Source organism: Corvus brachyrhynchos, unplaced genomic scaffold (genome assembly GCF_000691975.1).
Source record: "Corvus brachyrhynchos isolate BGI_N302 unplaced genomic scaffold, ASM69197v1 scaffold452, whole genome shotgun sequence".
Taxonomy (NCBI): domain Eukaryota; kingdom Metazoa; phylum Chordata; class Aves; order Passeriformes; family Corvidae; genus Corvus; species Corvus brachyrhynchos.
Genome location: NW_008236764.1, coordinates 918,644 through 936,859, shown reverse-complemented (window position 1 = coordinate 936,859; position 18,216 = coordinate 918,644). Strand labels below are relative to the sequence as shown.

General features: G+C 46.3%; 1 protein-coding gene across 1 annotated transcript; it reads left to right on the top strand.

Annotated features, from left to right (window-relative positions):
- Positions 1-624: 624 nt before the first annotated feature.
- RPL37A (ribosomal protein L37a) lies at positions 625-2,910 on the top strand (the record flags this gene model as incomplete). The annotated part of the gene is made up of 3 exons (XM_017727286.1): positions 625-768; positions 2,028-2,110; positions 2,755-2,910. Coding segments are annotated over 3 exons (291 nt in total), but the record flags the coding sequence as incomplete, so codon positions are not given.
- Between the last annotated feature and the right edge of the window lie 15,306 nt (positions 2,911-18,216).

The window sequence follows — 18,216 nt, the reverse complement described above, 5'->3', positions numbered from 1 at the left end:
AGTCCGGCGGCATTTCATCACTAATGCTCCAGGGGAGGGCAACGAGGAGGATTGGAGGACTGGAACAGCTCTCTGATGAGCACAGACTGAGGGAGTTGGGCCTGTTCAGCCTCTTAAGAGGCGATTAGGAGGGGATTTTATTATATAAATACATTATTAATAAATAACTAAAATAGCGTACGAATATCTGAAGGGGGCCGTCAAGAGGCTGGAGCCAGGCTCTTCTCGGTGGTGCCAAGCAGTAGGACAAACGAGCAGAAACTGATGCGCAGGAAGGTCCCCGTGAACACGAGGAAGAACTTCTTTACTGTGCAGTGACCGTGCACTGGAATAGGCTGCCCAGAGAGGGTGTGGAGTATCCCTCACTGGATATATTCAGGAACCGTCTGGATGCAGTCCTGTGCCGTGTGCTCTGGGACCATCTTACTTGAGCAGGGAGGTTGGACCAGGTGACCACTGAGGTCCCTTCCAACCTGACCCATTCCATGACTCTGAATACTCAGTTTTCCCAGCGGCAGGGGGAGGCTGCAGCCCGGCTTTAGGATGCTCAGCACTCAGGTGACAGGAGAGGAGGGGGGAGCAGCGAGGAGAAACCTGTCCTTGTGGGGTTGAAGCTTACCCTGATTTGCCTCCCAACAGGCCAAGCGCACCAAGAAGGTCGGGATCGTGGGTAAATATGGGACCCGTTACGGTGCGTCCCTTAGGAAAATGGTGAAGAAGATTGAAATCAGCCAGCATGCCAAGTATACCTGCTCTTTCTGTGGCAAGGTGAGAGATCTCCCTGCCTCCCAAAAGTCTTTAAAAATCACATTGTTATTGATGCTAGAAAGGTGATTTGATGCTTTCAGTAACTTGTACTAAAGAGAAACATGCTGAGTTCTGAGACAGGGACTAGTGTGTGGTGAGCTTTGGGCTACTGTCAGAGTCCTTGAAAAAGAGAGAGTAGACATTTCACATGCATTTTAGTGGTAGTTAAATGAAAACAAACATAAATTAAATGAAAACAAACATAAATTACATTTCGTTATACAAAAGAGTGACCAGTGTTGCCATATTGTATGTTTTATGTAATTAATAAAATAGACCTGACAGAACTAAAGCATCACACTTGTTGTTTTGGTAATTAAGGCTTGACTTGAGCTTTTTTTTTCCCCTTCAGTAACTTTTTACAGCATACCTGGAGAAGGAAGAGAGCTTGCTTTTCTCACTTTTAACTTTTCATGGCAGTTGCTTAGTTCTGTGTGCTGTATAACTCTGTATGGGGAGGAATTTCTGATAGGAAGTAATCTTACCTGCATGTGTACATAATTAAAATTCACTGTTAAATCTGGTGTTTGACAGTTTGAAAGGCCCATCAGCTTATGCTTTGCACAGATATTTTTTATTGATAGCTGTAGAGTAGGAATCTTTAAAGTGGCTGGAAACTTAAAAACATTTTCATCATGGGTTTTCTTGCTTTGATTTGGTGTTGGTTTTTTGTTTGTTTTTAACTTACTGCCTTTCACTTATGAAGTGAGAAGGTTCATAATCTTGTCTGTAGAGCTGCCTAAATCAGGCATAGGTGTGGGCAAACCTCTTGTCACCTCTGCAAAGTGATGGGTACTTGCATGGGGGGAGGGAGTTCAGTATGCACCCTCACTCTTTTGATGCTGTTTGAAGTGGGTCTGGTTTAGAGCAATCTGGGATTGCCCAGGGAGTCCTGGGAACAGTGGTGTTCCCTGAGTCACCAAACCAGGTGAGAATATCAGTTGTTATGACCAAGTTAACTCCTTACTATTTTTCTCCTTCAAAATAAGGTGAATTTTTGATGATGCCTTTAGAAATGTCCCAGTGTATATCTGAATAGAAGGTGTTTCAGAAGGACTTTCCCTGTTCTGCAGAATTTGAGTAAAAGGTTTCCCTGACTCTTTCTTGCCTTAACTTGCCTTATAGGAGTGCTGTGTTGTGATGCTGAAGTCCTTGCTTGAAGTTTGTTGTTTGGCTTTTTCAGCTGATGGAGAGGGATTTTTTTTTTCCTTCTATTCCAGACCAAAATGAAGAGGAAGGCTGTGGGTATCTGGCACTGTGGGTCATGCATGAAGACAGTTGCTGGTGGTGCCTGGACTTACAAGTAAGGAAATGAAGAAGCTCCTATCAGCAGTTATTCTCATATAGCTGAGGCATAATACAGTTTTTGACTTTTTATTTATTTTTTAAAATTTTGACCTTCTAACCATTAAGTATATCTGTCTTGAGTTAGTGATGGGGGGAGTTGCTTGTTCTGTTAAAATTTGATTGCTGTGGATCAAAGGCAATTTGATTGCTATTGTTTGCAATAGGCAAAACCAGATTTACTCCAAGAAAAATTATTTTCATGTTTTCCTTTTGTTGTAGAAGCAAAAAAATTGAATCATAATAACCTTTATTGTGAGGGTGCTGTTGCTTACTCCCTTTCTTTGCTCTCTTTCCCCCACAATTCTGTAGAAGACACTCTTGCCCCACATGTAGCAGTTGTGAGGGATCTGAGCCCACACATTTGTGCACGTGGTGGGTGCATGACTGGGAAATTTGGGTTGGGATGTAGCCTGTGAAGTTGCATGTGCTTTGTGGATTGAGGCCTACGCTTTGTTGTCAGGAAAATAAGTGGAGTTAGACCCTGTTTGACAATGCAAGCAGATGATAACAATTTGAAATGATTAGTGCTTTCTCAAAAAAAACCCCCAACACCAGCACAGTTGTTGTGCCACATGCAAATGACTCTGCTTCTTCCTCCAGTACCACCTCTGCAGTGACAGTCAAATCTGCTATCAGAAGACTGAAGGAATTGAAAGACCAGTAGAAGCTACTTCCTGTTCTCCTTGTGAAACATCGTTTTTTCTCCACTGTCAAGATCTGTCCTTTTACCAATAAAAGGGTGATAATGGAGTGGAATCATGTTTGTCTTTTCTGCAAAAAGTCCTGTCTGTTGTGTTATGTGTGATGGGTGCCAGGTGCCCACCAAAGCTGCCCCATCACTGCCTTCCTCTTCTGGACAGGGAAGAGAAAATACAATGAAAGGTTTGTGGGTTGAGATGAGGGTAGGGAGAGATCCCTCACCAGTTACTGTCGTGGGCAAAACAGACCTGACTTGGGGAAACCAGTTTAATTTATTACCAATTGTATCAGAGTAGGACAATGAGAAATAAAATCAAATGTTAATTCCAGTCACCCTTCCCTTCTTCCCAAGCTCAACTTTACTGATGATTTTCTCTCTCTCCCCAGCAGCTGCACAGGGGGATGAGGAATGGGGGCTGAGTCCATCACATGCTAACTCTGCTCCTCCATCTTCCTTGGGGAGGGCTCCTCTCACTTCCTCTGCTCCAGCATGGGTCCCCCATGGCATCACAAGTCCTGCCAGCAAACCTCTTCCAGCGTGGGCTCCTCTCCACAGGGCAGAGGTCCTGCCAGGGGCCTGCTCCACTGTAGGCTTCCTACAGTGTCACAGCCTCCTTTGGACATAGCCCTGCTTCAGCATGGAGTCCTCCACAGGCTGCTGGACTGGAATGGCAGGTTTATTTTAGAACTGTTTGGTTGCTGTGGAATGAAGGTATGTAGCTGTTTTGGTTAGGCATAGAAATAACAACGTAAAAGTATAAGAATACTTAATACATATATAAGAAAAGAATGAGAAAAAGGTATAGAAAAAAGGGGGAAAAGACAGGAAAAAAGGAAAAATACCACTACTCATGGATCCAGTGATAAGACTTGGTTGTGGGTGATTTCAATGTCCTTTGGTCCAGGTGATGGTCACAGTCTTGATCTGTGGGAGGTGGGGGAGCCCCTGAAACACCAAGTTCAGTGGGTTAATACCATTAGGTGTGGTGGGAATGCCCACGTACCTCCCCTGAAGGGAGTGGGGTTTCCACTGTGTGATGCAAGACTGTGGTTCATGCACTGTCCAGGCCCAGAAATGGGTCTGGGGGTGCTTTGGGGGTCTTTTATGGCTTGTGACCTAACACAGCTGCCTCATGTTAGCGTAGGTGAGCAAGGGATGAATGCTGTCAGGCCTACATGTGCATGTGAATGTCCCAATACTTTCCAGGGGAAAGGGGAAATGGAGGAGGCATTTCACATCTCAGCCAGTTGTGTAAGGGAGGACACTGGCATGGTAAGAAGCATTATCCCACCTTGCAGGATCTGCTTCTTATTGGCCTTCTCCCTCATCTGGCTCAAGAACAGTTTATTGCTTAACAAAAGTTGGTTTGAAGTCATGCACCTCACGAGCTGCTTTTGAAAAGGCCGATTGAGTCATTAACCCTTAAAATTTCAGTCTCAAAGGCAGATGCCTGGAGCATCTCCTGTTTCTGCTGCACTGACCTGGGTACCTGCAGACCTGTTCCTCTCACATACTCACTCCCCTCTCTGGCTGCAGTTGCTGTTGTGTGGGCTTTTTTGTCCTTAAATCTGTTAGCCCAGACACTCTATGATCATTGCCAATGGGCTCATCCATGGCGAGTGGTGGGTCCGTGCTGCAGTGGGCTGGCACTGGCTTGGGCTGGTGCTGGCTCTGTCAAACACAGGGGAAACTCGTGGCAGCTTCTCAGAGAGGCTGCCCCTGTAGCGCCCCACTACCAAAACCTTGCCATGCAGACCCAGTGCACTGTTCTGTATTTATAGGTGTTACTATAGAGACACTAGCAGTGCTATCCAGTAGTTTTGAGTGGCTCTTGTTACTGGCGAAGCCATTAAAAACACTTCCCAGTTAACTGCACACTTTGTTTGCTGAGGTGAATCTGAGGAAAGCTTAAATAACTTGAAGACGCTTGGCTCATATTGGTATGTCCTTCTCATCTGTGCCTTGAGGAATAACGTAGAGCTGCAAGAGTGGAGGAATGGGCAGATATAAGGGGGGGGGAAGAGAGAACGCATTAAACATCTCTGTGCCTCTTCCCATTTCCTCAAGGGACTGGGGCATGTGCTGCAAGATGGAGAGAAAAAGAGCATGTGGACTGGCTTGGTGGAGGCTGGAATGGTAAAAGCAGCTCGTGCTCTGCTGCTGGCTGGTGTTGCTAATTCTTCAGCACCACCCACAGATAATCGTATATACAGCCTGTGGCATGTTCTGTTGTCCGCAGACTCGGGGTTAGTCCACCTGAATGCTTTGCTCCCTGTGGCTCACTCCCTCTTGGTCTGGTAGCAGGCTGTCCTGTCTGTGTCTTCGAGTTGCCTAATCCATACTGAGTTGCAACAATAAATTTTCGTGTTGTGCCAATCCTTGGGACATTCTGTCTTGGAGAAAAAGCTGCTGTTTGAGTTTTTTTCCTCCAGATAATCCATTTAGACTGTCAAGATACTGAAACATATTTTATGGTCTGACTCATGAATTTCAATTTGGTTTTGTCTGGGGTTTTTTTTGGTGACTGCATCTCCCATCTCTAACAATACAGGTCAGCAAACACAAGTCTTGTGAATAACTTTGGTTATTACCACAATTTGTAAACAAATTTTCCTGCCGGAGGAAAAATAGTAAGGAAGTAGCAGAGGGGTTTCTTGTTCTTGCTCCAAATTAAGCTTTACATGGATTTGGGTAGTGATAAGCCACAGCAATAATAATTCATTAATGAGCCTGACATCTTCAAAAGATTAATTCAAAGCTGGACCTACGTAGGAACTTCTTCCCAAGCTGCAAAAAGTCTGTGGCTCACAAGTTTGACTGCAGTGACGCTGAACTTGTTTTCCAAACTTTTTTCCTTTTAATTCAGTGCTTCAAGCTTCCCTTAATAAAATCGACTCATGTACTCAGGTATCTGGTGTCATTCATACCAACCTGCATATCCTCATATCCCTACTGGCTTGGTGATGTAATTACTTCCCTGGGAAGCCAGTGCCCAACCACTCTGTGGGTGAAGAACCTTTGCCTAATATCCAGCTTAAACGTCCCCTGACACAACTTCATTACGTTCCTTTGGGTCATGTTACTGGTCACCAGAGAGATCAGCCCCTGCCTCTCTGCTTCCTCTCATGAGGACAGTGTGGTTCTGCATATTGCTTTTTATTCTCGATGCAGTGTGCTTGGGTCACATTTCCATGTGCTGAGATAGGACTCTGCACACCTCTGTGCTTGCTTTATTGAGTCAGAGGTTGTAATTAAGTACAGGATTCTGATAAAGCCTTCTCAACTGCTCTAAGTAGCCATTCATTAACAGGTGCAGAGGATACGTTTTGCTGCGTTGATATCCCAGGATGGTTGCACAGGCATGTTATCTGAGGTGACTTCTATGCCTACTGAGGAGGTTATTAATTACCCTTTGGATTTATATTTGCAGAGGGTGCAAACTGGGCAGGGTAGAAACACAAAGAGAAGATAAGGATGTGAGACGATCTTTTCCACCTGGATTGTGCGGTCCTACCTGTATCCCTGTGAGATGGGCTGTGCCCGCAGATCCCCATGGCTTCTTGTGCCGCCGTACCCTGGCGTGCTCCTCGGCAGAGGGGTTTGTGTTGGTGAATCTTCGAGGCTGCCAGTTCCGCCCGTTTCCCCGAAGTGAGGGCGGGGAGGAGGACGGATGCGCTGGCAATGCTGCGGGCGGCCAGCGGGCGCCACTGCCGCTCTGCTGCGCGGCGCGGCTGCTGCATCCTCCCGGCTCCCCTCCCAGCCGGCAGCGGCTCTGCGCACCTGGGCGCCTGATACAGCTGCTCAGCTCAGCGCTTCGTGCTGCCCCCCTAAAACAGGCCATGGCAGTCATTTGAGATTGAAGCAAGAGTCTGTGACAAAAGACACCAGGAGGTTAAAACGAATGGGGAGGTTGGACATGAGGATTTTGTAGTCATTTGTCACCTCTAGCAAAGCTGAATTTGTGTCAGTGCTCAGTGCAACTGCCATGTACACCCTTAGGAGAAATTTGTATTGACAACTATGTGATTCGGCCAGGTGATCTTCCAAATTTGTTGTTTCCTCTAGGAATCTGGGGTGAAAACAGGAATTCTAAACAAGTTTGCTTACTGCTTTCAGTATATTTGCTGTTAAGCCCTAGTCATGAAATTTGATAGAGTTGTCTTAGATGCTGTAGAAGCAGAGAGCTGATGTCCTGGAGGGTGTGAGCTTATGGCAATGTCTGACCCACCTGGATTACTACAGCTCTGGGAATTGGAGAAGGGTTTGATGGAAACAAAGACTTTAAATCTGACTGAATGTTCTGTAGATATGGCTGAGCAGGTTGGTTGACCTTGGTTGCTTTTGAAGAGCAGGTGAGAAGTGATGCCTTGAGAGGCCTCCTAGAAACAGAGACTAGACAGGAGTAAAGGATTAAAAGATATATTTCTTTGAAAGGCCCCCAAAGGTACACCCTGGGGACTCCGAAGCCAACTCTCAAAAATGGACCCCAAGATGGACCCCAGGTCACGAGTTCTTCACTCTTTTATAGGTTTGGTTTATTAGCATAGCAGGGTTAATTCTCCAATTAAAGCTTCAGTTTTCCCCACAGCTTACCCCCTAGCAGCTCTTTGGTTCATACTTTTTGGCCTAGGACAGTCTTGGTGTCCTTGGAAAGCAGGCCTGGAGAGGCTTTGTTATGTCTACCTAGCATGAGAGAGCAGAAATTACCAGGCTACAAGAAACTTCAGAGTCACACACTGAGCAGTACAGGATTTGAAAAATATAAAAGTTAAAATCTAAGGCATCAGAAGGGTACCTCTTTCTCAGAGCACTCTGTCAGTCCCGTGGGATTTTTCTTTCAGGATCAAGGATATAACCTAAGGGGATGATAGCTGTAATCAGGGTGGCATTTCAGGTACCCAAAGGTGTTTCGGGAGCCCAAAGGAACATGGAAATAAACTGAACAAGTTCAGGGCAGCTTTCGTCATTTTGATTTCTGTTAGGCATTTCTTTGTTTCCAAAACAAAATTGCTTTGGCTTTACCCCATTTGTGCTTCCTGCCCCCTCTTGGTCACCGACAGCCTGTCTGGTCTGTAGGGGATCATGATGCTAAGCCTTGGGGGCACCACTGGTGTTATGCCACATATTAAAAGATTGTGGGGATTTAGGGCCTACAGGAATGAGAAACCTCAGACACAGACATTGGTTTCCCCTTCTGCACGTCCTGACCTAAAGGTGGTGTGAACTCACCCTGTATGCAGGTGCTCCCCTTTGGCTTGGTGTCTGAGGGACTTGCCTGTAACACAGCCCAGCAGTTATAAGCAATGGGCACCACGTTTTAAGGAGCATATTCCGGTGTGATTTCTAACTTTCATAGCCATCAAATATTTCGCCCTTGCTGTATGGTCAGCTGCTTTCCTCCTTGAGCACAACCAAGGGCTGCTCATGGCCTTCCTGAGCTCCTTCATGCCTCCTCCTCCATGCTGCATCGCAAGGAAATTTCAATGGCACTTCAGAAACAAGAGTGACTGATGCAGGTGAGTCACCTTCCTGGTGCAGACTAATGCTGTCTTGGGGCTGTATTCTAGGTCTCTCCCTTAAAAAGAAGGAGATTTAGTGATGAAGTTTATTGCTGGCTTTGCATGCAGCTCAGAACACTGGACAACAAGAGAAGCTACCAGATTTGGGGAATGATGTGAATACCACTTTAACAGGCTGCAAGTCAATCTGATTTTATGTATTATCCTAGCTTCCACCTGCTGCTCATCCCACCTGGATTTTCAGCAGCTCCACTTGGAGAAAAATTGCATCACAGAGCTGGCCCAGCTCCTGTGGATGAAGCGGGCTGGTAACATCTCCGTGCTACCCAGCTATGCAGCGGGGCTCACAGCTTTCCTTGGAGAAATGGTTCCCTGAAGGATGCTACAAAATTACTTGCAATGGCATGAGATTGTGTATTTCCAACCGCTTGAGGTGCCTGCTTGAAACTGGCCCCAGTGCTCTGGAAGTGGGCAGTTGCCATCGGTAACACATCCTTCCTCTGAGTATTTGATCTTAGCGGATGTCTTTTGAGGCATGGAGTGTGGCAGAGTTGTGGATATGCCTCAGGTGCCCTTATTAGATGCCTGGATGCATTTTGAAAATGGCTGCTTAGAAAATGTCTAATTGCTATTCCACATATTCAAAAAGGGGGTTTTTTTCTCTTGTCAAGGCTTTGGCATGCCTTGGATTGCTAAATATACTTTCCTCTTGCAAATTCTTGGCAGGAATTTGTGTAAGGAATCATGCCAAGCAGTCTCTTCAAATGTTAACAAGCTCATCGGTGTGGCTTTCCCAGTGCAGGGTTTGTGCTCTTTTTTTTCCACCTTCCTTCCCAAAAAATCCCAACCCTTCTTTTTGTACACTGTTGCTCTAAGCATATGAACTATGGCAGCTCTGCAAGAAAGGATTTTTCTAACCAGAGCCAAAAATAAGTTCTTGTTTCGTGTTCAACAGTTTAGTGTCACAGCCCTGCTCAACCTCCCGGGTCTCCTGTTGACTAGGAAGTGTGGATTTTGGGGTGCTTGTGGAAAACCTAATCCATTTCCTCTCCTCCTTTGCCATTCTTGCATTTTCCTCTGTTCTTAGCAAGCTAGACTGTGTCCTTGCATGGCAATTGTAGATTTGATGTCTTTCTTCCAGTAGCCTATTAGCAAATGAATGAGGCTGTCATGCTCCCTTTTTGTTTCCTCCCCAGTGCTTATTCGGGTGCAGAAGCAGCCCTGGAGGTGGTGCCTGCAGCCGGGCAGGGCCCTTTAGATTAGAGCTTCAGGCTGGGCTGCTTCTCTCCCTCTGCCCCAGGCAAAGAGCAGCGCTGCTCTGGCACCTGGAATTTACAAAGCAAAGAAAGCAGCCAGCACAGCACCCCTGAAAACCTCAATGTCTCCCAAAAGGAAACCTTATCCTAGGACCTTGGCATTCATCAATATGTCAGGTTACACACCTCCCTTGAGCTTCACTGGAGACAATCTTGCATAAGCATTTGGAGAGCTTTGCCTCTGACTTGCTCTCCCGGCCTTCAGTCATCTGACGGACACACCTTGGGAGCAAGCCTTTGTGTTCAGGTTGGGGTGCTGGATTCCCCTCCCTGTGCTCAGTCCTACCTCCTCTTCATGGAAAGAGCTCAGTGTGGGATGCAGGGAAGGTGCTGCAGGGGAATTGAGTTGGGGGGCCGGAGAGCCTGAGTGCATCACACTGCAGCCTGGAACGAGCAGTGGGTGTTTTTGAAGGGACCTCTGCTCACACCGAGGAATATTTATTTATAACTCATGAGTTTGGCTTCAGGAATTTGCTCTGTGACCCTTCTCCATTTCTTTGATTAAACCTCCTATTGTAAGGGGAGCGTTTTATTTTGCAGTCCTTCCCCACCGTGAGACAAATGTCCTGCAAGTCACAGCTTTGCTCTCCCGTTCAGGCAATTCTGGAACAGCTTCAGCTCTCTGAAAGTGCGGAGAGAGAATGTGATTCCTCCAAGTAAATATACCTGATGCTAAGTGATAGACCAAGAGGGCACTTGCCTTTTTCACTGAATAGACTTCTTCCAAGTTGCCACCTACCACTGGGCCTCACCTTTGAAGGAAAAAGTTTTGATGCAAAACAGGATTGTCTCTAATATCCCAGCTGTGAGGCCAAGTTGATTGCTTGAAGATAGGATCTTGGACTCTATCAGTCATGTCTGTTTCCATTCAAGCGGTTGCATTTGAAACTGTTGTTACTGTGATGGATTAGATTTGAGATTAAAATGCAAATCTGTAAAGAGAAAATTTTAAAAAATCCTTAGATGAAAATCAGACCCAAGTCATGCAAGGAAAGAAGAGGAACAAATAAATAATCTAGGCATTAAACAAATAACTTTTAACCTTAGTCAGCTGAAGATGTATTTTTCTTTTAGCATGAGGAATATGAAACAAAGAAATGCAAGTTCCTGTAGCAAGCAAGAGGTGCTTGTTCCAAAGTAAGTCCACCTCTGACAGAAATGCTGTGTACGCTGTGGTGCTCCTTGGAGACCTCAGGTGAAGACTGTACCTGTCAGAAAAAAAGAACAACACAGTTCATGGAAAAGATAGAAGATGATAAACAATCAGACAGATATGGAAGATTCACAGCCCTAAAAACAGGCTTGTGATCTGAGCCCATCAGCAGCCCAGCCATTGCTTTGGTTTGGACTATTATTACTGCACCAGTGCTTAGCAGCTGAAGACAGTGATGGTTTTTACAATATATACCTTAATCACTGATAAATCATTTCACATTGCTCACTTGGAGAATCTGAGGCATTAGAAATGGTGGTAGAGCTGCTGGTTATGTTACTTTTTTGCTCTAAAAGGGTAGAGAGTGATTGTACATGGTAAACAGGCTACTTCATTTGGTCAGTGTGCTGTCCTGGCCTTTCCCACTACTTCCCTTCTTTCCTTGGTGTGTTCTCACCCTGTGTGGACCCTCCTCGATGTTGTGAGGCCCTTGAGGCATGGAATATCTTCTTGTTTTGCCCACTGGGGCGAGCTGAGCACAGAGGATCCTGCACACTCCCTGTTACCTCTGTTGTTCATCTGGACCATGGAGATCACCCAAGCCTTTGAGAATACATTTTAGGAGCATTCCCTGCCATCAGAGCAGGAAGATGGTACCTTTGTCAAAGGGAAAACTTGCCATCACTTGCAGAAAAAGGGGTTGCATAGAAATGAGGCAGACTCTGACTTGTGGTTTTGCTCTAAATCAGCTGCATTTTTAACATTCAGAAGCCAACAAAGATGAAAGACTCCTGGTCAACCTCTCTACTCCCTTGGGGAAAAAAGTAAGACGACTTGATAAATATTTTGCATTAATAAATTCCATTTGTCTTATAAAATGAAGTTTGCCAGCTACCAAAGCAGAAAAAATATTTTACATAACTCTGAGTGCGACATCTGAAAGGTTGCTATGAGCCTGGTTTGAACAACTCTTTCCACAACCCAGAATGTGAAGGAATGCTAAGCTTCACCCAAGCTAGGGCCAAGCTTGCTGCGTGTGTCTGTGTGGAGGTCCAACCCTGGCTGGCTGCCAGGTGCCCACCAAAGCTGCTCAACTTTAATTGGGGAAATTAGTTTAATTTATTCCCAATCAAATCAATGTGGGGTAATGAGAAAATGAAAACCAAACTCTTAAAACACCTTCCTCCCACCCTCACTTCTTTCCCAGGCACAGCTTCACTCCTGATTTTCTCTCCATCCTCCACGGCCTCAGGGGAACAGCTGCCTCACCATGGCCTTCCCCATGGGCTGCAGGGGAATCTCAGCTCCAGCACCTGGAGCACCTCCTGCCCCTCCTTCTGCACGGAGCTGGGTGTCTGTTCCTCTCACATGTTCTCATTCCACTCTGGCAGCAATTGCTGTGGTGCAATAACTTCTTTTCCTTCTTAAATCCATTATCCCAGAGGCGCTGCCAGTGTCATTGATGGGCTCAGCCTTGGCTAGTGGGTGGTTCCATCTCAGAGCTGGCTGACATTGGCTCTGTTGGACACAGGGGAAGCTTCTGGCAGCTTCTCACAGAAGCCACCTCTGTAGCTCCCCTGCTATCAAAACCTTGGCATGCAAGCCCAGTACAGTCCATGTACTTTTCTGCCAGATGGTTGGATTTATTTCAGGCTGGCTGCCTTCTGGTGAGTGGGGTCCACCAGGTAAGAGGTAAGCCATGGAAAAAGAGATAAAGGTGTGTACTTGTCCCAAAAGCTGTTTGTGAACCCAAAACAATGTCCCTCACTGTGCTGTGGGAACGTTGCTATAAAAGGCAGGGAAAGCACAGCTGCCTACTATTATTGTTTTGTTATTAGTTTTTAAGTGTGATGTTGATTACTCAGTGGAGCAGATTCCCCAGGGATGTTTCTTGGTCTGGGCTACCAAGTTTCTGATTCTCAGGGCAGGAATTGGTTTTTTGCTGATCCTGACAGGGTCTGTGTGATGGTTTGCATCACCCTGCTGTGGTTTTGTGTCAGGCTGTGGGGTGTCAGACATCAGCCACAGCATCTCGGGGAGCTGCAGGAGGCTTTGCTTGTCTTTTTCAAGCCTGCACCCTCGGTCTTGGTTAGCACTTCCTGGCATACACAAATATAAATTGTTATGAGTGGTTGAAGGAGACACCCAAAGCCTGAGACAAGCAGGGTGCAGCTGAGGTCTGCCTTCAAGTAACAGTCTCAAGACCACTTCAGGTTTGGCACTCAGAGCATTCCAAGGCAAGGATGCTTTTTTGGCTTTGTAGGATGCACACCATTGCAGCTGACCAACCTCCCTCCACCCCTCCCATCAGTCTTCTCCTCAGTATCAGCTTGGCTTGCAGGAGCTGAGGTTGTTTCTCTACTCAGTTTCAGTCCATCTCCTGGTCACCTCTGCCTAGCTCCTCGAAGATTACCTGGCTGCAGCTTTTTGTATGTTTACACTTCCTCTTGAGCCACCCTTTGCCTTGGGCCATCTGCCACTAGATGAACTTTTGGAAGGAGGGAGTGACCAAAGGCTCACAAGTCTCTGTCAGTGTCAAGGCCAGGAAATGCTGTGAGTTAAAGCACAAAGAAAATGAGGGATGCAGCAGCTCTGGGGGCACAAGAATTGTCTGGAGCTTGGCTCCTACAAACATTGAAGCCCCCCAGCCTCGCTGCCTGAGATGTGCATGCCAGGAAGATATGCCATAGTGAGCCACATGGGAAGTGACCATTCCCTCTTGGGAAGGTGTTTGAAACAGTTGGCTAAGGATTTATCCTGATTTGGGGTGAAAATTTATTTGCGAATCCCAAACAATGTCTCTTGTGGAGCTGTGGGAATATTGCTATAAAAGTCACGAAAGGCCCAGCTGTCTACGATTATTGTTTTGTTGTTAATTTTTAACAATAAGGGCAATTACTCTCTGGAACAGATCCCCCCTGGGATGTTTGTTGGTCTCGACTATTTAAACTATGAGGGCCTGTGAACAGAGACGTGTCTAGGGCAAAGTGTATGTACAGCACCGAAAACCTCAGTGCCTGCAGTCACAGCTTGTGCAAACCTACTCTCAGTTGTGTTGCAGCAGTTCAGGAAGGGCACATGTGGTCAGACACGCTGTCTCAGCAGAGGGGTGTCTGCTCCTTCTGGGGTGGCAGTAAGTCTTAAGAAAATTTAGAGACCTGAGTAGCCCTGAGCACCTGAAGTCTTTCCCAGTTTTATCAGATTGATATTTCACAGCAGAATGGCCTGTTCAGGCTATATATAGCCAGCCCCTAGCTGAGAACAATTAGTATTTGTTTTAACAGCAACTGAGGCTCTTCGGAAAGAGTTTCAACAGCTAAAGGATCAGTTCTTGGTCACTAAGGGCGGGGTGTTGTTTTGGTTTTCTCCTCCCCCTTTCCCCCTCAGTAGACTGTGCAAGTGCCTTCTCTTTTAGGAATCAGTTTTGGAACAAATGGAGACTCGCCACTAAATTATATCTCTGGGCAGAAAAGCAATGCCAAGCCAGTCAGTTGATTTTGTAATGTAGGACAGAGCCCCCCTTGCCCTGCGTGCAGTCATGCACAGACTCCTTGGCAGCTAATTAATAATTTGCAGTTAAGCGGCGGCTGCTCCCTTGCATCATCTCAACGCGGTTGCCAAGTGGAAAATTGAAAAGCAAGAGAGAGCCAGAGAGAGGACAACAACAACAACAACAACAACAACAACAACAAAGGTTTAAAGTTCTAGGAAATTTCACTATGTGAGGTCAAAATTCCTTGTGTGTTCAGGGGCTGGGCTGTTGGCTGGCAGGCACCTCTAGTTAACATGGCAAGGCCATTTCTTTTCAAAGTCCTGTTGTCCTTAAGCACCTCCTGTTTGAGAGGAATTTCTTGGTCCTAAAATGCATGAGTTTGGGGAGGGGGAGTGTGGAGCGGGGTACACAGGACTAGGGCAGGCTGAAGAGAAGCTGAGTGAGGGTTTTCCTCATGGTCTGGAAGGTAACAAGTGCTCTGAGGAATGGGAACAGGCTCCAGGACAGGACTGGGAAGAGGATGGGGGTGATGCCACAAAGGAATTTGCAGAGCAGAGGATACCCAAGAGTATTACAGCCAAGGAAAACCTGGTCCTAGTTTTTCTAGTTTCTCCATCCTGAGGAACACATCTTTCCAGGAGTCTCTCCTCCCAGAGTGCTGGTCAGCTGTTGGACTGTGTTTGCCCTGTTCATAACACAAAAGGGCTTTCTTCTGTGTGGAGGGTTTTTTAGCACAGTCCAGTTAGATAACAGTAACAGTATTTTCTTGTGAGTCAGGTTTTCCACTCTTTTACGCTGTTAGCCCTGGGGAAGAGCTGGGGCATGAAATGTTGGCACAGCAAGAAGTGCAACAGCTGAACTGAGCACTTGGAGTTTTCATACATCTTCATGCTTGGGGTTGTCAGAGATGTGAGAAGAAGGGAGCTGAGGGAAGGCTGGTGTTGAGAGCATCTGATGAGCTGTTTCTGCTTTGCCAGCCTTTCTTCTGTTTTCTCCTCTCCATGGAGGAAGCTGTGGAGGCATCTGACTCTTCCCATCTACAGTCACGGTAGTCTTCATTAGGTTGGCAGCTCCAGGATCTGTGTGGCTGGAGACTGGTAAATATCTGGGGGAAGCAGTCATAAAAGATCATCAGTCTCAACAACATGACCTATGGGGAAGGGCTAAAGGATCTGAAGAAGGAAAGCCTTTTTGAAAACATTTGTTTTCAAATACACAAAATATTTTGCTGTAAGGTGAAATGGCCTCATCAGTTCTCTGTATTCATTGCAGACCTGACAAGAAGTGATGACTGAAACTTCAGCAGGGGGTTAAGCTTTGGTTGGACATCTTCTAGCCAAGTAGATCTGACTGGCCTTACTTTGAATAAGGGTTGAAGCAGAGACTTCCAGAGGTCCTTTCCAGCAATAAAATTCTGAAATTCTGTGATAGGAACAACTTCCCTGCAATAAGGATGGCCACACAGTGATGAAGTGAGGTGATAGTAATGTCACATCTGGAAGTTCCAAGCTGGAGATTAGGCAGACATTTGTCAGAAGTGGCTTGGGGAGAGCTGTCAGTGTTTGGAGGCAGGAAAGCAGAATGTCCTTCTGATGTCTCTTCTGTCTTTGACTTTCAAAACCATCAGGTCTTAACTCTCAAGAACTGGCATCTGAGGGCATCAGGCTGTGCATCCTCCACTTCTGCTTGGAGGATACTGAGGCTTACAGATACCCAGCATGAGACAACACGGGACAATCTGGGAGGTCAACTGGTTCCATTAAGAAAACTGTTGTTGTTCCATGTTCACCCTCTTGATTTGGAGGTTTTCTGGAGAGGGAAGGAACCAATGGTGTGCATGACTCATGGCCATTTTCTAAGAAGCCCAGTAATCCTGGGTTGAATCACCAAGCAAACACAGGCAGAGCTGCAAATGCCCAGAAGTCCTGGCCTCCTGCTGCTGCTCACATTTCATGATTTCATTACTAAATCTAAACCTGGGACTCACAGTCCTTTCCAGGGAGGTGTGTTTAACAGCACGCACGTATCGTCAGCCACATCTCTTCCTCTTTGCCCTGAGCCTTTGTACACAAAGCAGTGATGGGGGGCTTGTAGCTTCTTGCAGTTTCTTGCTTCTGTGGGATTCCTGTGGGCTGAGCACGACTGAATGGCTGTGGTCCTGTGGATGAGAAATGCCTCACACCCTGCTGGCATCGAGAAAGGATTACTGTTCCCCTGCTTAATGCGTTTGTTTAATGCCCATTCCGTGAGGCTGTTTCTCAGGCTGTTTTCCTTGCAGGATATGTCTCTGTGTGTGCAATTAGCTAAGAGACATTAGCTTAATGACTTGTGCGTGTCTGAGTTAGGCCTGGCCCAGTCTCGGATGGCTGTCTTTCTCCTGTCTGGAGACTTAATTCTCTGCAGCACAAACTGCTCTGTCATGCTCATCCCAGGGTTTGGATGCAGACAGTGTCTCTTGCTGGTCCCCAGCCAAAGGAACCCTGCTATCACACATAATTACCTCCTTGACTCATCGTGACTTTTATTGCCCCCACCTCCCCTTTTTTGTTCTGTTTTATAAGTTTGATTTGTTCTTTCGAAGCTATTGTTTCCATCCCTGTATTCCCAGTGGCTCCAGAGGACTGCAGTGTATTCATGCAGGAATTACTAGGGCGGGCTCTGTGGTCTGTTTTGTGTAAGAGTTCAGACTGAGTGATTGTTCTGGTCTCTTCTGGCCAGTTTCTGAGCTTATGGGTTAGGCAGAGGGAGAGTAATATCTGGACAGCAAGCTGCATTGTTCAGGAGCCTGGTGCTGAATCAGAGTCCCTCAACAAAATGTAGATGGTAATCTCTTTTTAATGGACTGATTTTCTTAGTCATCTCAAGTGGTCCACAGCAGTTAGCTGAGCAGTGGCTCAGGTAAGATGAAGGGGACACTGGTCATCCAGTCTTCTGAACAGTTCCAGAGCTAGAAGTTTTCAGGACCGCAGGAGTAGACCTCATAAGGAATCTCTCCTCCCCCTCCATCTTTTGTCCTCAGTCATCTTCTTTCCCATATACTTCAGTCCCAGCTTCGAAACTCAGCCCAACAAATGTGTCTGCAGAGGGAACTGGTAAAAGACAGGTTCCTCTTTCTCTGTTCCTGGCAGGACTGAAAATTCTGCTGGCTTAGCTGGATGGCTTCTCCTCTAGGCAAAAATGGATTAAGTTTCCAGAGCCACCACTGTGAAACTGTTTGCAGTGACTGGACCTGCACAACAACATTGATGGGAAGAAAGGCAAGAAGACAGGGGTATCTTGTGGGCTTGCTGATAGGTAAACACATGGTCAGATAGGTTTTTTTGAACCAGACATTGTCTGCCTAATGCTACCTCTGGTCTTTCCTTAAAAGTGAGGGCAGGAGGAGTGCTGTACGTTTTGGATAGCAGTAAGTCAGTTTATCTGCACCTCTGGCCTTGTGAGAGGTTTCATTGGGTCTCCAGGCGCCTCTATATCCTTTCCAGTTCCTCCCTCCTTGTGCTACTACCCATAGGCAAGGTCCTTGAAGTCATCACCTGCAGCTCACACTCAGGAGAGACCTGTATTTGCTCCCTTGGTGGAAGATGAGGAAAAAAGGAGTGCTTGGGTGGACCATGTTGGAAGACTTCCTTCAAGGATTTCTCTTTGGGTAGGATGTGTGTGCCATGGAGGCAGCTGTTTTGGAGTAGGTGGTTTGAGATACTGTCTGGAGCAACAGGAAAGTAAGTGACAAGTTCATATCTTTCATTGCTTTTCCTCACCAATTTGCACTTCTATAGCAGATTTGGCAAGGCATCAGCTTCAGACTTGGCACCGGGAGGAACAATCTGAATTAATTTACCTTATCTCTGCTTTAAAAACTCCAAGATCGATCAGTTTATTGT